The sequence below is a fragment of the Vulpes lagopus genome, chromosome 7, assembly GCF_018345385.1.
Source record: "Vulpes lagopus strain Blue_001 chromosome 7, ASM1834538v1, whole genome shotgun sequence".
Taxonomy (NCBI): Eukaryota; Metazoa; Chordata; class Mammalia; order Carnivora; family Canidae; genus Vulpes; species Vulpes lagopus.
The window spans coordinates 82,258,837-82,275,691 of NC_054830.1; the positions used below are offsets into that span (position 1 = coordinate 82,258,837).

The 16,855-nt window shown below is 54.3% G+C and overlaps 1 protein-coding gene and 1 long non-coding RNA gene across 2 annotated transcripts; one reads left to right on the forward strand and one right to left on the reverse strand.

Annotated features, from left to right (window-relative positions):
- Positions 1-403: 403 nt before the first annotated feature.
- LOC121496166 lies at positions 404-10,550 on the reverse strand. The gene is made up of 3 exons (XR_005989118.1): positions 7,556-10,550; positions 6,520-6,747; positions 404-2,598 (listed from the first exon to the last, which is right to left on the reverse strand). It is a non-coding gene; the product is annotated as an uncharacterized LOC121496166 (long non-coding RNA).
- Positions 7,280-13,298, forward strand: AQP3 (aquaporin 3 (Gill blood group)). The gene is made up of 6 exons (XM_041764475.1): positions 7,280-7,449; positions 10,570-10,696; positions 11,062-11,199; positions 11,554-11,672; positions 12,003-12,220; positions 12,306-13,298. Exons 1-6 carry the CDS (start codon positions 7,342-7,344, stop codon positions 12,472-12,474), a joined length of 879 nt encoding a protein of 292 aa, XP_041620409.1. The 5' UTR covers positions 7,280-7,341; the 3' UTR covers positions 12,475-13,298.
- The last annotated feature ends 3,557 nt before the right edge of the window (positions 13,299-16,855 follow it).

The window sequence follows — 16,855 nt, forward strand, 5'->3', positions numbered from 1 at the left end:
GTGGTCTAAGACAACCTTGGGGGTAAAGGCGGGTGGCCTGAGGAACTAGAACTTCACTGGAAGGAAAGGAGAGACTAGAAGGAACTGTGTGAACAAGGATGTAGCTTACATCCCCATGGGTATGTCTGCCTCTGGGCTCCTGCATCTAACTTTGCAGGTGGACGTGGATTGGGGGGAGTCTGTCTGACGTATGGGATGATTTATCTGCTCTGTGTGTTGGGAGTGTGGTGCACATGTCTATGTGCTAGTCTGTGCAGGTTTTTGCCTTCAGCTCTGAGTCGCTGTAAAAGGGGAAATCTTATTTATTTATTTATTTATTTATTTATTTATTTATTTATTTATTTATGAAATCTCTTTTTGAAGAGCAAGTCAGGAAAAACACTCTCAGATAAAAGGCAGAAACTCAAATTTTTACTGTGGATTTATTTAAATGGCCCTAAATAAAGCCTTTTTTCTTGGGATTTGGTTTCCCCAGTTCTGTCAGAACTTCTGAGCCTATGTAGTTTACAGTAAATGAATTCTCAAAGAATCCTCTCTTCTGACTGGTATCACCATCCCTTCTAAACCAGAAGCCTTTTGGGGCACCTGGGTGGCACAGTCGGTTGGGCATCTGACTGGGTTTGGGCTCAGGTCATGATCTCAGGGCTGAGGGATCTGCACTCAGTCAGTGGAGTCTGCTTGAGATTCTCTTTCCCCCTCCCACTCGTGGTAGCTCTCTATCATTAAGATAAATAAATCTTTAAAAAAATGTTTTTAAATTATTAAACCAGAATCCTTTTGGCTATAGACTATTTTCTTCTGCCTAGCACCTTCCTTGGGAGAAAAAGAGCAAGACCCCAAAGCCCAGGGGTCCTTGCAGCAAGTTCCCATTCAATGAGGTCCTGAGGGCTGCTCAGATTTGGGCTAGTCTGAGTGCCCCCACCCCAGTAAATACACATGTAACCCCCCTAACATCCGGTACTTCCTTTGTGAGTCATAGATTAATCCAGGTGAGAGATGAGGGGAGGGGAAGCCTGGGGCACGTGAGTCACCCCTACCCTACTCAGGAAGAGGCCAGCCTGTTTGCCCATCCTGCTGCAAAGACAGAGGAGGTGGTGTGGGGGGAACGGGACTCTTAGACTGCCCATGGCACTAATGGGGACCAAGGTGTTTCAAACCCAGAGGGAGACTCATTTCCCTTTCCCACTTCAGCTTCTGAAAATAAGGTGGGGAGGATAATTTTTCTGGTTTGCATGAGGCCCAGAGAGGTGTAGGAACTTGTTCCAGGGTTACACAGGGAGCTAGAGGTGGAGATCCAAAGAATCTAGGCATCCTGGCTCCAGGCCTTGCTGCTGAGCCTGGGCTTTCCTGGATCCCAGGGCTGGGGTGAAGAGAAATAAGGGAATGGAAGCTGAGTTCTAGATCTGCAAAATGGGGCAGAGAAGAGTGCAAAGCCTGGCCCCCTTCCCTGTCCTGGGCCACCTGCCAGCCTTGTTGTTCTCTCTCCACCCAGGGCAGTTGAATGAAGCTGTTAGCACAACCTAGAGCAGCAGAGCCAAGGACAGGGGAGGGGTAGGAGTGTGCACACTCTGGTCCACCTTAGCTCAAGCCTGAATCTCCTCTGTTTCCCTAGCCAACAATATTGTATTATAATCCACGAACTTGCTAAGAGACTAGAACTTAATTATTCCACCCACTAGAAAAAGGACAATTATGTGATGGAGGTCTAATTATCGCTACAATGGCAATCATTATATGGCATAGATAGATAGACAGATACAGCATCTTGGCCTTTCTCCAATCGGCCCCCTAAAAAATTCCCACTCCCATCTCTCAATCGTGGGGTCTCCCTGGAGTCCATTTCCCACTGATCCCGGCTCTAGCCATCCCCAGGAAGTCATACCTAAAGTCTGACTGCAGACTCTCCTGCTGTAGTCTGTCTACTCCCCTAGATCTTTCTTGTGACGCCTCTCCCTGGGGCAGGCAGCTGGTGGCTGCCCTGTAATTAGCATCCAGACTGAGCTGGGATGAGGGGAGAGAATATTGGGGCTCACATGTGCCCATGACCTTTCTGGAATACCAGGTGCAGAGCTTCCTTTCACCACCTGTCCCCCATCCCATCCCCTTCAGACCACAAGCCTCTCAAAGAGCAGTTGTCCTGGGCCCCATCTCATGTTCAAGTTCCTATCTAATTCTGCTCCCCTCCAATTTTGCTGCCCTACTCTGCTCTGCCCAGCACTTCAAAAACCCACCTCGCTCCCTATAGCTGTTGCCCCACATCTGGCCTCTGTCCCTCTGTGGCTTCCTTCCAGGCTGCCTGGCCTCAGCCTTTCTCCTCTAATACATCAGCCATTTCACAGCTGGAGGGATCCTTCCAATGCTTTCCATTAATTGGCAAATAGAGACCATACCACTTCCCTGCTTAAAACCCTCAGGCCTCCCATTAGCTTCTGTTCTTAGTAGTGGAACATTTGTCAGTTTTCATCTTGTTGAGAACCCTGATGTACCATGGTTAAAATTCTGTGATTGAAGCAGGAAGTGGGGCCAGAGCTGTGCCTCCTTGTCTTCCTTCTCCCCATTTTCAGCTCCAACAGTCCCATTGAGAGCTTCCTCAGAACCCTGGGGATTAAAGAAGCACCGCTTGAATATCTCTGGCCTCTCCATAAGGCCCAGGCCCATAGTACAGAACCCAAGGCCCTTCCTGTGCTACCAGTGACCTTGTCTGGCTTCACTACAGGTGCTCTCATTGTGTACCAGGCAAGCAGCCATACCCAACTGGGCCTGGCCCAGCGGGCTCTCACCTGGAAGACCCTCCACAAAATCCCCAGCCAAATGTTTCCTCCTCCAGGAAGCCCTCCAGTTGCCTCTGCCTCCCAAGAACTCCATGTTCTCTTCCTGGCTGCAGTGGCCAGGCAAATGCCAGGCCCTAATTCAGTGCCCCCCTCCCCGCCCCCCACCACCCAGGAAGCCCATGAGCTTTTCTTTCTCCTCAACCTCTGGTCTTGATCTCTCATCCTTTGAGGCAACCATCCTTGTTCCAGAAGTTTTCCTGCTAGTGAAGAAGGAGATAGGAAAACAGAAAAACCAGGGGTTTCAGGGATCTGATCCCTAAGGTGTGAACATGAGCCTTCCAGACACCCTAGGCCTGTTTACAGTGATTGCCTGGACTGTGTCAGCAGCATGTCACTAACTCCCCTCCCCCCAGGCTGGCATGGGGCAGGCCCAAGTGTTTGGCCAGTTAGTTTCCAGACTCCTCAACAGATCCCTGTCCTCTATCTCTGGCTTACTTTGTAAACACTGGACCCAGACCCACAGCCAGGCCCAGACAGGGACACACACACAGAGATATGCACACAGAGCCCCTTGAACATGAAAATGCACACACAGGCCCTAATGGATACACACATGCATGCAAGAACCCTATGGTTGTCCTCATGTGTATGCGGACCTCCCATGGATACATGTACCCACATAGCCAAGAACGCACATGGATGCAGGTGGATATTCATATATGAGGAAATGTGGCTCTAATCAAGGACGCAGCTTCTAAAATGAGTCTTTCTTCATATGTTGACTATGTAATAAAGTTTTTAAAGCCTGAAACACCCACAATCTTGTTTGATTCTTATAGAGGCCCTGGGTTGGGGTATGGGAGGACTCCATCTGAAACTTCCATGTGACTGATGAAGAACCTGACACTCTGAGGGCTGGGAGAAGAGAGCTGTCTAGGTCACCTGACTGGTCAGTGGCCAAGCCAGGCTTAGAGCTGAGATTCTGGGTCTTTAGAGGCCTCTGCCCCATGAGCCTAGCCCTTGTGGCTCTGGACCCTTCCTCAGGAAGTAGTCTAGGCCTCTGCCCATCCCTCTGCCTCCTCTATAACTCTCTGCTGTCTCCAGAGGGTGCAAAGAGCTTAGGGACACTAGAAGGTGAACAGTCCCCAGGATAAGGGTCTAAAGGTAGATTTTTCTCAAGGTCCATCTGGACTTCTGGCTGGAAGTGCCAAGAGGGTAGTTTGTGTTCATGGGCTCTCTGCCATCTTGTCTGGAGACAGGGGGTGACTGTTGGTGCAGTAGGAGGAGATACTCGCCCGCCCCCCCAGTCTGGGGACGCTCATAATAGGATGATTCATCTCTGCTCTCCACTCCCAATTCCAGTCCAGAGCCAGCCCCCAACTCTTGAGGCCTAAGAGCAGGAATAATGTCCAGCAGTGGTCTAAGAGTGGGACACATTCTAGAATGGGAGCTCAAGTGTGGAGAGACTCAGTGTGTTCCTGTGTCTTGGCTCCCTGCTCCTCCCGTGCCTCGGACCTGAGGCTCCCCCGCCTCTCTCCCCCTCTGCCCCTCTTCACCTCTCCTCTTCAATCCCATGGGGTTTGAATCCCAGCTCAACACTTAGTGGCTGAGACCTTAGCAGGTGACTTTTTTCCAGACCTCAGTTTTGTCATCTGTGAAAGGGGGCGGAATACATGCACTTTTGGGGATTGTTTTGCAAATGGGAGGAAGTGCTTTCTAAACTTGAAAATGTCTGTATGTCTGCTTTGGTCTGCCATTCCCCTCATCCTGCTCCAATGCTCTGGAGGAGATTAGGGGATTTAAAGAGGCTGGGGGTACTGTACCATGACTTATTTTCTAATGTCTACAATCTTCTCTACCCCACTTGCTGACAACAAGGCCCATGTGTCTTGTCTTGGTTCATACGGCTTCTATTGAAGCAAAAAGAGTTTGGGGGGTAGGAAATGAAGGGTGTGTCACCACCTCCCCCTGCTTTATAGGGGCCCAGCCAGCCCCTCTAGTCCAGCAGGCTGGGACTTGCATTGCTAGCCCTTCCCTTGCCTGGGAACCCACTCCCCCAGTTCTGACCTCAAGGAGTCACAGCCTCCCACAGGGTGGATGGGCCGTCAAGGCCCCTTCCTGGGCTCAGCCCTCCCGCCCAGGTGAGACATAGACCTTGCTCAAGATGCCCTGGGAGGAGGTGGTTCCTCCTCATCTGCATCCTCTCAGAGTTCCCAGGTGGGCTGGCTTCTAGCCTACACTTGGCATTGATTTTCCTTCCCAAAGCACAGGAGGGAGCCCAGAGGGCTATAAGTAAGTTATGTGACTCAGAATTGGCCCTACCAAGCTCAGTCACTTCTCTGTGAAGCCATGCTTCTTTCTGTCTTTTGCCCCAGGGGGCGCCATTGACATTGACTACAGTGAGAAGAGTCACAGAGAGGTCCTGCTTCAGCACCCAAACTCTGGCCAACCTGGCACTTCTGGACAAAATCCCTTGGCCCTGACCCCTCTTAATCCCAGATGAGGGCTGGTAGGAATAAGGGACCCTTGGAAGGCATTGTATCCTTCTCCCTCTTCCAGGCCCACTAAGAAGCATGAAGCCCTACCCATACCATATCTTCTCAGCTCCGACCCAAACCCATCCCATTGTGCATGTGTATGTACAGGTATGAACGTGTGTCCACACTAGTTATAGATAGGAATGAGTCTGGTGGGAGGGAGAATTTGGTGTAGCACATGTGAACATCTATAAGCTGAGTGCAAACATGTGTGTATAGGGCCTTGTGTGTGCCTGCTGGTTGCAGAGCTGTCCCTGTTTTTTTTCTGTGCTCTGGTTTCCAGGCCAACCCTAGCTTCAGGCCAGCCCAGGATGGGGCATGGTGAGGATGGGGTGCTATGGGCTGGGGTTTCCTACTTTCTTTCAGTCTTGAGCCCTTTGCCAGTTCCTGTCCTGTGCTGCCTTTGCAGTCCCATCTGAGGCATTGAGGGGCTGAGAAGCACATCACACGATGGGGAGAAGAAAGGGCTGCATGGTAGAGGGTGTGTCTCCATTTCTACAGTCTGGGCTCTGGCATTGGGAGTCTTGGGTTGTGTCTTGAGTCACAGACTGGCAGTGGGGCTGTGAGTAGGCACTTGGTGATGGCCCCCTGATTCACCATGGGGCCTCCCAGCCCATGGGGGCCAGGAGAGTAGGGGTGCTTCTCCCTGGGTGAAGGGCCATGGGAAACCTCATGTGTGGGTTACATATATGTTTGAGCCCATGGCCAGGCTTTCATGTGAATGGGATCCCATGAGTATGTGAACAGAGCTCTGTTTATAGGTTTATAGCCAGCCTCCAGGTGAGTGTGTGTGTGTGTGTGTGTGCATGTGAGAGTGTGTAAATTTATCCAAAGTGTGTTGCTAAACCCCATCTCTTTGGGCATGAGTCATCTCTGGAGCCCTCACTTCTGATAGCCACTCCTCAAAGGCCTTTAGACCACCAAGGTCAAGTACCTCTGGAAAATTTGGTCTCCTTTGGCAATGCTGCCATTGTGACCCAGGCGAGGTCATATTTGCTCCCAGTCCTGTGGAAGTAGGGCCAGGCCACCACACCTCAGTTTCCCAATTATTAAATGCAGTATAGCGAGCAAAGTTGCCTCAAGCCCCACCTTGGACAGGGCTGACAACCCTCACAGTTTAGCCAGCTTAACTTCTTAAAGGGTCACACTCTCCCTTGGCTGGCGATCAGCGAGAGTGTGAGAAGAGAAGGTTAAAAACAGCTGGGACTCACCCTTCTGGCAAGCATGTGGCATGTGGCATGTCAGGACAACCTCGGCTCAGCCTCTGGAACCATGTGCAAAACACACGCAGGTACACGTGTGGCAGACTGAGTTAACCCAACCAGGTCCAACAGGCATGTGCACAGCCACGAGAAGTGTCCAAGTGGATCTGGCGCACCGGACACAGGCACGTGTGGACACAGCTGTGGACAGGGCTGGTCGGGACGGCCACAGGTGACCTGTAGTCAGCACAAGCGACAAGCGCCTATGAGCTCTCAGCACACGAGCTGTGCTCGCACCCAGGTCTGGACCACAAGGTGTCCTCTCCCTCGGGGCCCACGGCCGCCTCCCTCCAGCCCCTGGCTGAGGACCTGTAGGGCTGGGGGGGGGGGGCAGTTCCTGTCCTTTCTGACCCTCCCGCTCACCGCCACCGTCGCAAGGATGGCAGCAGGGCTCGCTGTGAGCCGCCCAAGGAGGCCTCTGGGGGCAGCTTCATTCTCCCCAGGTCCCGCACCTGTACCCCCCGCCCCCCAGACCCCGCAGTCTCCTCCTCCCCCACGTGCCCTCCCGCAGCGGTCTCACCCCTAAAGCCCACGCTCCCGCCGCCGTCCTTCCTCCTCAGCCCCCCGCAGCCCAGCGTCCTCCCCAGGCTCCCAGGCAAGCCGCGGGGGGCGGCCGCCCACACCTCGGGCGGGCTCGGGGCGCGGCGGGCGGGGCCGCGGGGCTGGGGCGGCGGGCGGGGCTCCCGCTCCTATAAAGGGCGCCGCGCGGCGCTCGGGGCCACCGCAGCCGCCCGCCGCCCCGAGCCCCCGCCCGCCGCCGCCGCTCCCGCCATGGGTCGACAGAAGGAGCTGGTGTCCCGCTGCGGGGAGGTGCTGCACATCCGCTACCGGCTGCTCCGCCAGGCTCTGGCCGAGTGCCTGGGGACCCTCATCCTCGTGGTGAGTGGGGGCCGAGGAGCCCTTCTCTCTGCCGCGCCCACACTCCCCGCCGCCCTGCTCCCCGGTTGCCCGACGGTCCCACCCCTCTCCCAGCTCTGCTCCCCACCTCGCCCGGTCCGAGGGCTCTCCCCGCATCGCTCCAGCCCCAGCCCAGAGGCCGCGGGCGGCGTCACCCCTGCAGGCGCAGACCTCCAGCGTCTTCTGGCTCCCCTTCCCCAGGTGCCCAGAGCCCCAGCTCTGCGAGGCAGTGGGACATGCACAGATGGGCCTCTTAGATTATTTGGGTCCTGCATATCTGGCCCCTAATGAATAATTAAGCTTTAGAAAGTCCAAAAGTTCCCGTGATGTGAGGACAGTTTGCCACAGGTGGGGGCAGAGGGCGGAGGCCACACGGTGCAAACAGCAGAGCTGGAAGAAAGGAGGATACTGGAGATAAGGAGGCTGCGGAAGGCAGCTAGGCCCCGGGCACAGAGGACATGGTCTAACTAAAGTCACACCCCTTGTGCCCGCGGCTCCCAGATGGCCAGTCACCCCGACAGATGCTGTCGCCCTCTGTGCCCAAGCACTCTGAGCCTCAGCCTCTAACTCAACCTCTGGGTTAGTTTGTGGGTTCTCTGGGTAGGCCACCTCCACTGCCGGGGTTATCTCCAGTCCAGTTACTCCTTGGTTACACTAGTTTTGTCTCTAGGTTGTTCCCGGGTGACTTTGTTTACATTTCTTGGGTCTGACAGAAATACCGCTTACAGTCTCCATTTCCTGTCCCACCTACTCTCTGGTTTTCAGCCCCTCATGTGGTTACACCTGTTTTTCCCCTGGGTTACTTTTGGGTTCAGTTGCTTCATTGTGGTGAATGGGTTATTCCGTTCCTGCCCCAGCCCCAACTGTAGGTAAGGCAGACCAGGAGGCCCCCTGTGGAAGCTTAACTAGAGGCAAGTAGGTAGGGCTGGGGTGGCTCAAATGGGTGGTGGTGGTAGAGCAGGCTCCATGGTGAGAAGAGGTCTCAGACTCAACCTTTGGCTTCCAGGAACAGCAAGGGAGGAGCCAGGTGGGTCACTTTATCCACAGCCCCTCACAAGACCAGTGGCCCTCTGCATCATCCCCATCCCTTCTCTCCCTATGTCAAGAAGGGAGGAGAGGCAGGTGCTTTTCTCCCTCCTGGCCCAGAACCTCATGTCCCTCACTATCTGATTGATGGTCCATGCCCCTGTTTGAGAGAGCAGCCAGGACCAGGGAAGGTGTCTTCCACAGTCATAGAGGGGCCTCCCTATCCTCTCACATCTCAGTTGGCCTCTCCCACAAAGAAGCAGTCAGGCCTTGCACTGAGCCCCAGGATCATTTAGCTTATCCTCAACCACAAAACGAGGGTGTTACTTCTGTGAAGGCTTTCAAGCTCAGATGGGCGTAAAGCATCTGGTGTCAGTGAAAAGCAGAACCTCAAGGGCTGCCTAAAGAGGAGGGGCTAAGCCTGGGAGACCCTTGAGTGGTGGGTGAGGGCTTGCCTGCATACCTCTGTGGGCTGGGGACCCAGAGCCTCTGGTGGTAGGATAAGGGCTGGCCTTGGGGTGAGGAAGCCCCTTTCCCTGAGGTACCTAGCAAGGCAGGGAAAAGGGGAGAAGGAGGGGGAGGAAGAGGAAGATTAGCCCCAAGGTGGTGGAACTGGCTCTGACAGCTTCTACCTCCAAGGTCTCCTGGGATGGAGCCAGGTTTGGGCCTCAGGCAGGAAAAGAGCCAAGGCCAGGGCCTGCCAAGCTGGGCAGGGTGCCCTGGACCCCATATGCCTCCCCCAACCTCCCACATACTCACAGTCTCTGATCTTTGCTCTCACCTGCCTACACACCTTTGCCCTGCATCACTCCCGCTGGCTTCCCCACTATCTCTTGGTCTTTCTGTGGGATGATAATCAAAATGCTTAACAAGCCAGTACAGCAGGACACTGATCCATCAGAATGACCAGGGGCCTTAGCACAAGTCTTGGGAGCTGCTCGCAGGGTAGGCATAAAACTTTTAGTTATGGGGAGGTAGAAGAGGAAACCCAGGACAGGGGCTGGAGCAGTTTTATGGAACACTATGGGGGTTCAAGGCAATAGCTCTTTGTGGCTGGTACATAAGCATGTTAACATTTATTATTTTTTAAATATTTTATTTATTTATTCATGAGAGACACAGAGAGAGAGAGAGAGAGAGAGAGAAGCAGAGACACAGGCAGAAGGAAAAGCAGGCTCCACGCAGGAAGCCCGATGCGGAACTCTATCCCTGGACTCCAGGATCACATCCCGGGCCAAAGGCAGGCACCAAACTGCTGAGCCACCCAGGGATCCTGCATATTTACATTTAAATAAGAGGAACAGGATACATCGGGGACCTTAGGCCTCTTGAATCTCCCCCATCACTGGCAGAAACCTTAGGATCAATCTCCCCACTTCCACTGCCCTGCTGGGACTAGTGAGAGGGGCCACTCAGATCACTGTCTTTAGGACCTCCACATCTGAGTAGGGAACCTGGACCCCCTGAGAGAGGGGTGGGGGTGAGTGGAGAGAGGAGGCTCTGGGATGGGAATAGGGGCAAGGGTGGGGGCAGGGCTCAGACATTCCAGATTCAGAAGAGATGGACTCACCCTAACTTCTAGCCTCCTTCCTATTTCTCTGTGCCCCATGTCATCCCCGACCCCTACCCCCAAGCTGTTCTTTGAGATGAAGAAGAAGGCAAGTGCAGGTGGGGTATGAGTGAGAGCCTTTCTACTTTGTGGGCCAGGCCTGAAGGGCTGGAAGAGAAACTGTGCTAAGGTGAAAGCTGCTCCCCTTTACCTCACTTCTACTAAGATTCCAGAAAAATTAGAGAAGATGGTCCAGACATCTTTTGGGGCTCCCAGTTGTAGACTCTACATCCAGTCCATCCCACAGGGCCCTGTTAAATTAAAGTTTGCACATTGTGGGTAGGAGGGTATGTCTGTTTATTTTGCAGGATGCAGCTGCAGCGAGAGGGTTTGGGTTAGATTCCCTGGGGAAGGGCTTCCCTGTTCTCCGGATGAAGGCAGGTGGAGGTTGCTGGATTTACCTCTTCCCTCCGGAGTGACAATTGCCGAGCCTCACTCTCTCTGCCTGGTTCTGTTTCCTCATACAGATGTTTGGCTGTGGCTCCGTGGCCCAGGTGGTGCTCAGCCGGGGCACCCACGGTGGCTTCCTCACCATCAACCTAGCCTTTGGCTTTGCTGTCACCCTGGGCATCCTTGTTGCTGGCCAGGTCTCTGGTAAGGCCTTGCTCCACCCTCAGTCATCAATCTTCAAATGGCATTCCCACAAAGTGCCCAGCTGGGGAATGGGGTAGTGGGGGACACTCCCAAGGATGAGGCGTAGCCGTGGCCTCAGCTTTTTGAGCCCTTGGAAGAGGAAAGTGGAGAAGAAACTTGATACTTTGAACCTGTGACTCTCACCTTGGAATCAGATTATCAGAGTTGGCCTGTTACATAGTCCAACCCCCCACCTGGTACAAGAAACCCTTTTCTGTACCCCTGCTTACGAGGGCGAGAGAGGGGGAATATGGAGGTTAGGGATCCTGGCCTCCCGTCTGTGGCAAGCTACAGTGACTAATAGGTCCCATCTCCCCTCTGCCCAGGGGCCCACCTGAACCCTGCTGTGACCTTTGCCATGTGTTTCTTGGCACGCGAGCCCTGGATCAAGCTGCCTGTCTACGCCTTGGCTCAGACCCTGGGAGCCTTTTTGGGTGCTGGGATTGTTTTTGGGCTGTATTACGGTGAGCATTCCCCGCCCTGCCATCCTACTACCGCCCTCCCTCTGTTTGGGACCTGTTGGCACCTGGCCTTTTGATGATAGACAGCTGGGGCCTGCCCAAGCCTTGGGCTCATGACTCACTCATTCACGCACGGGCCCAAGGTGGGGGGCATAAGAGGAAAGAAACAAGTTGGGCAACAATAGAGTCTCAGGCTGTCCACCCCCACCCCCCCACTGCCACCCCTCCACAGACTCCTGAGTAATAATACAGCAGTGATGTTCTCACCTGTGATCCCCCAGGAGGGTGGGCCCAGCCTGAGACAGGAGAGCGGGTAGGCTTCTGCCCTCACCCACTTTGGCTCTAATCTGTCACCAGATGCAATCTGGGACTTTGCCAAGAATGAGCTTGTAGTCTCGGGCCCCAATGGCACAGCTGGCATCTTTGCCACCTACCCCTCTGGACACTTGGACATGGTCAATGGATTCTTCGACCAGGTATGGGCCGGGGAATCATGAGGGGAACACAGGGAGGAGGGCCAAGCTACTCAGCTGCTCCATGGGGGGCTGGGGGACGGGACTCCTTGACTGGGTTTTTCAATGTGTGGGAACACCTACATCAGAATCATGGTGTCAGGTCCTTACAAAACAGGACTCTGCATATTTAGCCAGTTCCCCAGGGGATCCTTTGTGCACATAAGCATTCTAGCACCACTGCTGGAAAGAGCTGAACTTGGGAACTGGTAAGGCTCTAGGAGCCCAGGTACTGAGGAGGGGCCGGACGGTGGGTTGGGAGCAGCATCTCACCCTGTCCTCCCCACTCCCTAGTTCATTGGCACAGCCTCCCTCATCGTGTGTGTGCTGGCTATTGTTGATCCCTACAACAACCCTGTCCCCCGTGGCCTGGAGGCCTTCACCGTGGGCCTGGTGGTCCTGGTTATTGGCACTTCCATGGGTTTCAACTCTGGTTATGCTGTCAACCCCGCCCGGGACTTTGGTCCTCGCCTTTTCACCGCTATTGCTGGCTGGGGCTCCGAAGTCTTCACGTGAGTGCAGCCCCCACCTAGCCTGCCCTAGCCTGACTCCCCTCTGCTGCCCCACCAGCCCCTGACCACATCTGTCCATCCCCAGGACCGGCCGCCACTGGTGGTGGGTGCCCATCGTCTCTCCGCTCCTGGGCTCCATTGCGGGCGTCTTCGTGTACCAGCTCATGATCGGCTGCCATCTGGAGCAGCCTCCTCCCTCCACTGAGCAGGAGAATGTGAAGCTGGCCCACGTGAAGCACAAGGAGCAGATCTGAGTGGGCAGGGGCCACCTCCCCGCCCCCTCCCTTGAGCATCCACAGACTGTGTGAGGGCTGCTCCCTAGAAGCCTCCATGGCCCCCCTCCCAGACTAAGAAGCTCCTTGTTTACTCCCCCTCCAGCGGACAGCCCCCTTGGGGATTCCCTCCCAGGACCCTCCACAAATAGGACCTTAGGACACTGACTTTAGGCTGTGGTGGGACAGGGAATAGGGCCAACATACCCTTTGTTTCCCAAAAAGAGAGAATGGGGAGCAGCTGTGTGTGTGTGTGTGTGTGTGTGTGTGTGTGTGTGTGTGTGTGGTGGTTTCTAAGATATTCAGGGCAAGCAACCAAATGGAAAGGATTCTAGCTGTGGGGGGAGCCCAGAGGAAGGGGAAGGTCCGTCTGTGGTGTGTTGTATGTGTTTCAGGTGCTCTGTGTGGAGAAGGATCCAGATATATGTGCTTCTGAGTATGTGTGTGTATGTGCCCTTTTTTCTCAGCAAGAGGGCTTCTAGAGGCTTTGGGGAGGTAGGGTGGGAATATGGGGGGAGGCCCACTGCCCAGGTGTGGAGCTCTGGCTGTATATAAGTAGGAGCAGAGAACGTATTTCTGTCATAATGTAGGCATGAGGGGTAGTGGGGTGAAGTCCAGGTCATAAGTTTCATGTTTGCCTTTTTTTTTCTTCTTTTTTTGTAATACAGCAAGATGTTAGACTTTTAGGGATGGGGGTTGGGAGACCCTACTTTAAATAGGGTCTTCACTCCTTTAATCCTCCACTCAATACATGTACTCTTTTGCCTTTTATATATATAAAAATAAAATAAAATGTGTGCCTAAAATTGCCAATTGTGCAAATTTCTCTGTTTGCCCTTCTGTTCTGGGACCAGCTAAGGAGCTTCATTATGTCCAGCCACAAATACCACCAGGGTGCCCAGCTGGTGTCTCACCTGGCCAGGGCACCCTAGGGCTAGTACACCTAGCCCCTGTACACGCAGGGGGCAAGGGTCCATCCCACAGGCAGGTCAGAGAGCCTCTTCCCCATGCCTCTCAGCTTGAACTCAGTGGCCCCCAAGCTTCCATCCTCTTGCACAATGAATGGCATCTCCTTCCTGACCCCTGCACCCACCTGTCATCCCAGGAAGGCAGGCTTGAACCTGGCCTAGAGAAAAAACATTTTCTTGGGTGGAGCTGGCCAAAGGGGAGGACTGCTATTCAGGAAGTAAAGTAGTGAGCTTCTTGTTGCGGGAGGAGACCAATCAGACTAGGGACCTGTATAGTCTTCTTAGGTTGCCACTGTTTAGGCTCTAACCCATCTGCCCAGAACTTGGCCACAGCCCCCTTAGCAGTTTCCCTGGCTTCAGGCTGGCCCCAGCCAGACTGGACTGAAGCCATCGGGGATCTTTCTGACACTACTGTTGAAAGTGGCTTCTTTCCATGGCTCTGCCCACTTTCCAGACACAACCCAAACCGCTCCCTCCTGCATTCAGCTCCCCCAGGCCCTGGCTCGTGGTCCCTACCTATCCCCTCACAATGCTCCATCACCCCCAGACTACTCTAGGTACTTCTGTGCCTTTGGACCTTTGCTCCAAAAGGCTCACTCACTGAAATCCTGGTCTCCTCTAGTGTCCCCTCTAGAAAGTCATCCCTGCTCTTCCTCATCCTTCCACTGTTTTCTAGAGTCAGTTGTCTGAGCTCAGGGACCACAGCTACATTCATCCCTGCCTCCTTTGCTCAGTTCTTCAGTCTGACACCTCTGCTGCCCCTAAGGCTGGGGTTGGACCCACTGATGCTGGTATCCTGACTGCCCCCAGGGAGGCAAGAGGCTTGACATACCTGAGCCTAGCAAGCTTGGTCAGGAAATCATGGGCCTCTTCTCACCTTCTCCTTCTGTACCTCCTTACCAGATGCTCATCAGGTTTCACTGGGAATAAAAGGGAAGGCGGTCCCCAAGCCTAGGCCTCCTGCTGAGTTAACCCCAGGGCAGCCAGAGGATCCCTGGGTCTGGCAGGAGAAATGTGGTCTTTAGAGAGTAAGCTGGTGCTCCCCAGCCACTTCACAGATGAGGAGACCTAGCCCAGACAGGATGGGTGGCAAATGCAGGGCCACACAGTCAGGATTCGGGGAAGTGGGGAGTTGGAGAAGACAGTTCTATCTCAGGTCTCCACTCCCTTCTTGTCCCCAGCTCCCAAGAGGTGTGTCTGGAATGTTGGAGAGACCTGAGCCAGAGGGAGTGTCCCCTTCCCAAGCCCTAGGGGAAGGCAGGGCCACCCTTGGGAGAGGAATGCAGCTTCAGAATTTCATTCCAGCCCCACCAGTCCAACCTCTGGTGCTCCCACCTGGCTCTCCTCCCTAGTGTGGCCCGTATCTTCTCAAATCCTGCAGCTGATCCTGACCACAGCCCACGGGGTGGTGGGAGACCTTCTGGTACAGTGGGTAAGAGTAGTCAAACCTGGATTCCAGGCCCCACTTGGCTTCTCTCTAGCTGTGTGACTTTGGGTTGCCATTTTTCTTTCCCTGAACCTGTGAATTGGGAGATACTGAGAGGAGGACGTCGTGGAAGGTAATTCATGAAGAGGACTTAGCAGAAGAACCAGTGGATAGCAAATAGTAAAAAATGTCACCTTATGATTTTTTCCGCAGGACTGGGGAGGAGATGGAGAGATGCTGAAGGCTGTTTTTAAAGGTCATTGAATTCAACATCCTCTTCCGCCTCAGATTCCTTCCATGGATTCTGAATTTCCTGAGAGGAGGGAGGGGGAATGGGGGTGATGGCTTGCTGTGCCCTGACTCAAGGCTCTCCAAGAGGGAGAGAAAGGAACGCAAGAGGGTCACAGGCATAGGTGTAGAGGGCAGAGGAGCAGGCAGCCCAAGGAGCATGTTAGATGGAGGGTCAGGCCCCCTGAGGGTCGGGCCTGGCCAGGCTAGGAGCCGTGATTCCGGGCAGGGTCTGGTAGGGACATGAACCAAGCAGCAGTGAGTGACCCCTCCAGGGGCAGGAGGGAAGCTTCCCACCCCCGTCCCCCACTCATGTCCAGGCTCTGCCTCCCATTAGTAGTTCTAGCTAATAACAAGTTCTAGAAGGAAATGTCTTCATCTCCTTTAGGAAAATATTGTCATCCACTTTCCTGGGTGGGCTTGGAGGGACAATTGCCACGTGGGAGGGAAGACAGATCCCACACCTCAGTTCTGTCCTTCCTGAGTCAAGTCCTCTCCACAGCTCACTTTGGAGTCACCCATGTTTCCTTAAAGTTCTAGCTTGTTTGGATTGAAATCAGCCTCCCTGAAACCTGAGCTTGATTCCTGTTTCCTTGTGTGCCTGCCTGTGTGTGCACACATGCAAGTGTGCATTTCTGTGTTTCTGGGTGTGGCCGTCTTTCGGTATGTCTTACTATGTCTCTGTGGGTCTGTGACTCTGGCCAACCAAGTCTCTGTCCCTTTCTGTGTTTCTGTCACTGCCTGGCTCTTTGTGTCTAGAACATTCTTTGTGTGCCTCTAAGTGAACATCTGGTGTACCTGGGCCCATCTCTACCGAGTACCTAGGAGTGACTCTCCTACCAGCCCAGTCCCGCTCCTCTTACCCTAGGGCATGCCTCCTCCTTAATTCCTGGTGATGAGCTCCCTCCTTCTTGCTAACTCTTTCCCCTTGATTTTGTTTGTCTGAAAACCTGGGTGGGGCTCCCCCAGGCTTGGAGAAGCATGGGTGGGGTAGAGTTGGGTGGGGTGGAAAGGGGAGAGGAGGGACTCCTCCACCCCAGACAGAGACCCCAGAGGCCAGGGATGCCCCCCCACCCCGATCTCCCAAGGAAGGGTCTGTGGAGGTGCTAGCCTAGGCAAGGCCCTGCACATCCTCACTGGGAGGAGGGAGCCTGCCCTGGGGTGGGTCCCCGAGCTGTGGGCCAGGGAATGCTGGCAGTGCAAAGGTAGGAGAGACTGAGGCACTGGGGCTGTCAGGGCAACTGAGGGGGCCTCACTGCAGACCACCTCTGAGTCCTAAGTGGACAGCAGCTGGGGTGGCCTCCTTAGAGACTCATCATCTCCATGCCCGAGGCCTCAGCCTTTGGTGCCAGGTTTATCTGAGGTAAAGAGTAGCAGTGGGAACAGAGGCTCTTTCTGGTCTGGGTACGTTGGCTGTCCCAGAGTTGCATGAAGGGGAAACTGAGATCCAGAGTCTCACTCCGGATCACAGAGCAGTGCAGCACAACCTGCACTAGAATCCAGTCTCTTGTCCCCAAACTGGCTCCTGGCAACTCCTTTCCCAGTCAGCATGCTGCAACATCTCAGGGAGCCAGGCTCTGGGTCCGGATCACCGGCCCTTTGGAGCCTTGGGACGTTAAGCGTTAGGTGTGTGGAGGTCTCCATTTCCCCTAGATCTGATCTCTGGCCTCCTCTGTGCCTC

What these genes read in the sequence shown, in the direction of transcription:
- AQP3 (XM_041764475.1), top strand. Translation starts at nt 7,342, where the DNA reads ATGGGTCGACAGAAGGAGCTGGTGTCCCGCTGCGGGGAGGTGCTGCAC. An exon ending in TGGGGACCCTCATCCTCGTG is followed by an intron (nt 7,450 to 10,569) that starts GTGAGTGGGGGC and finishes TTCCTCATACAG; the next exon opens with ATGTTTGGCTGTGGCTCCGT. An exon ending in TCAATGGATTCTTCGACCAG is followed by an intron (nt 11,673 to 12,002) that starts GTATGGGCCGGG and finishes CCCACTCCCTAG; the next exon opens with TTCATTGGCACAGCCTCCCT.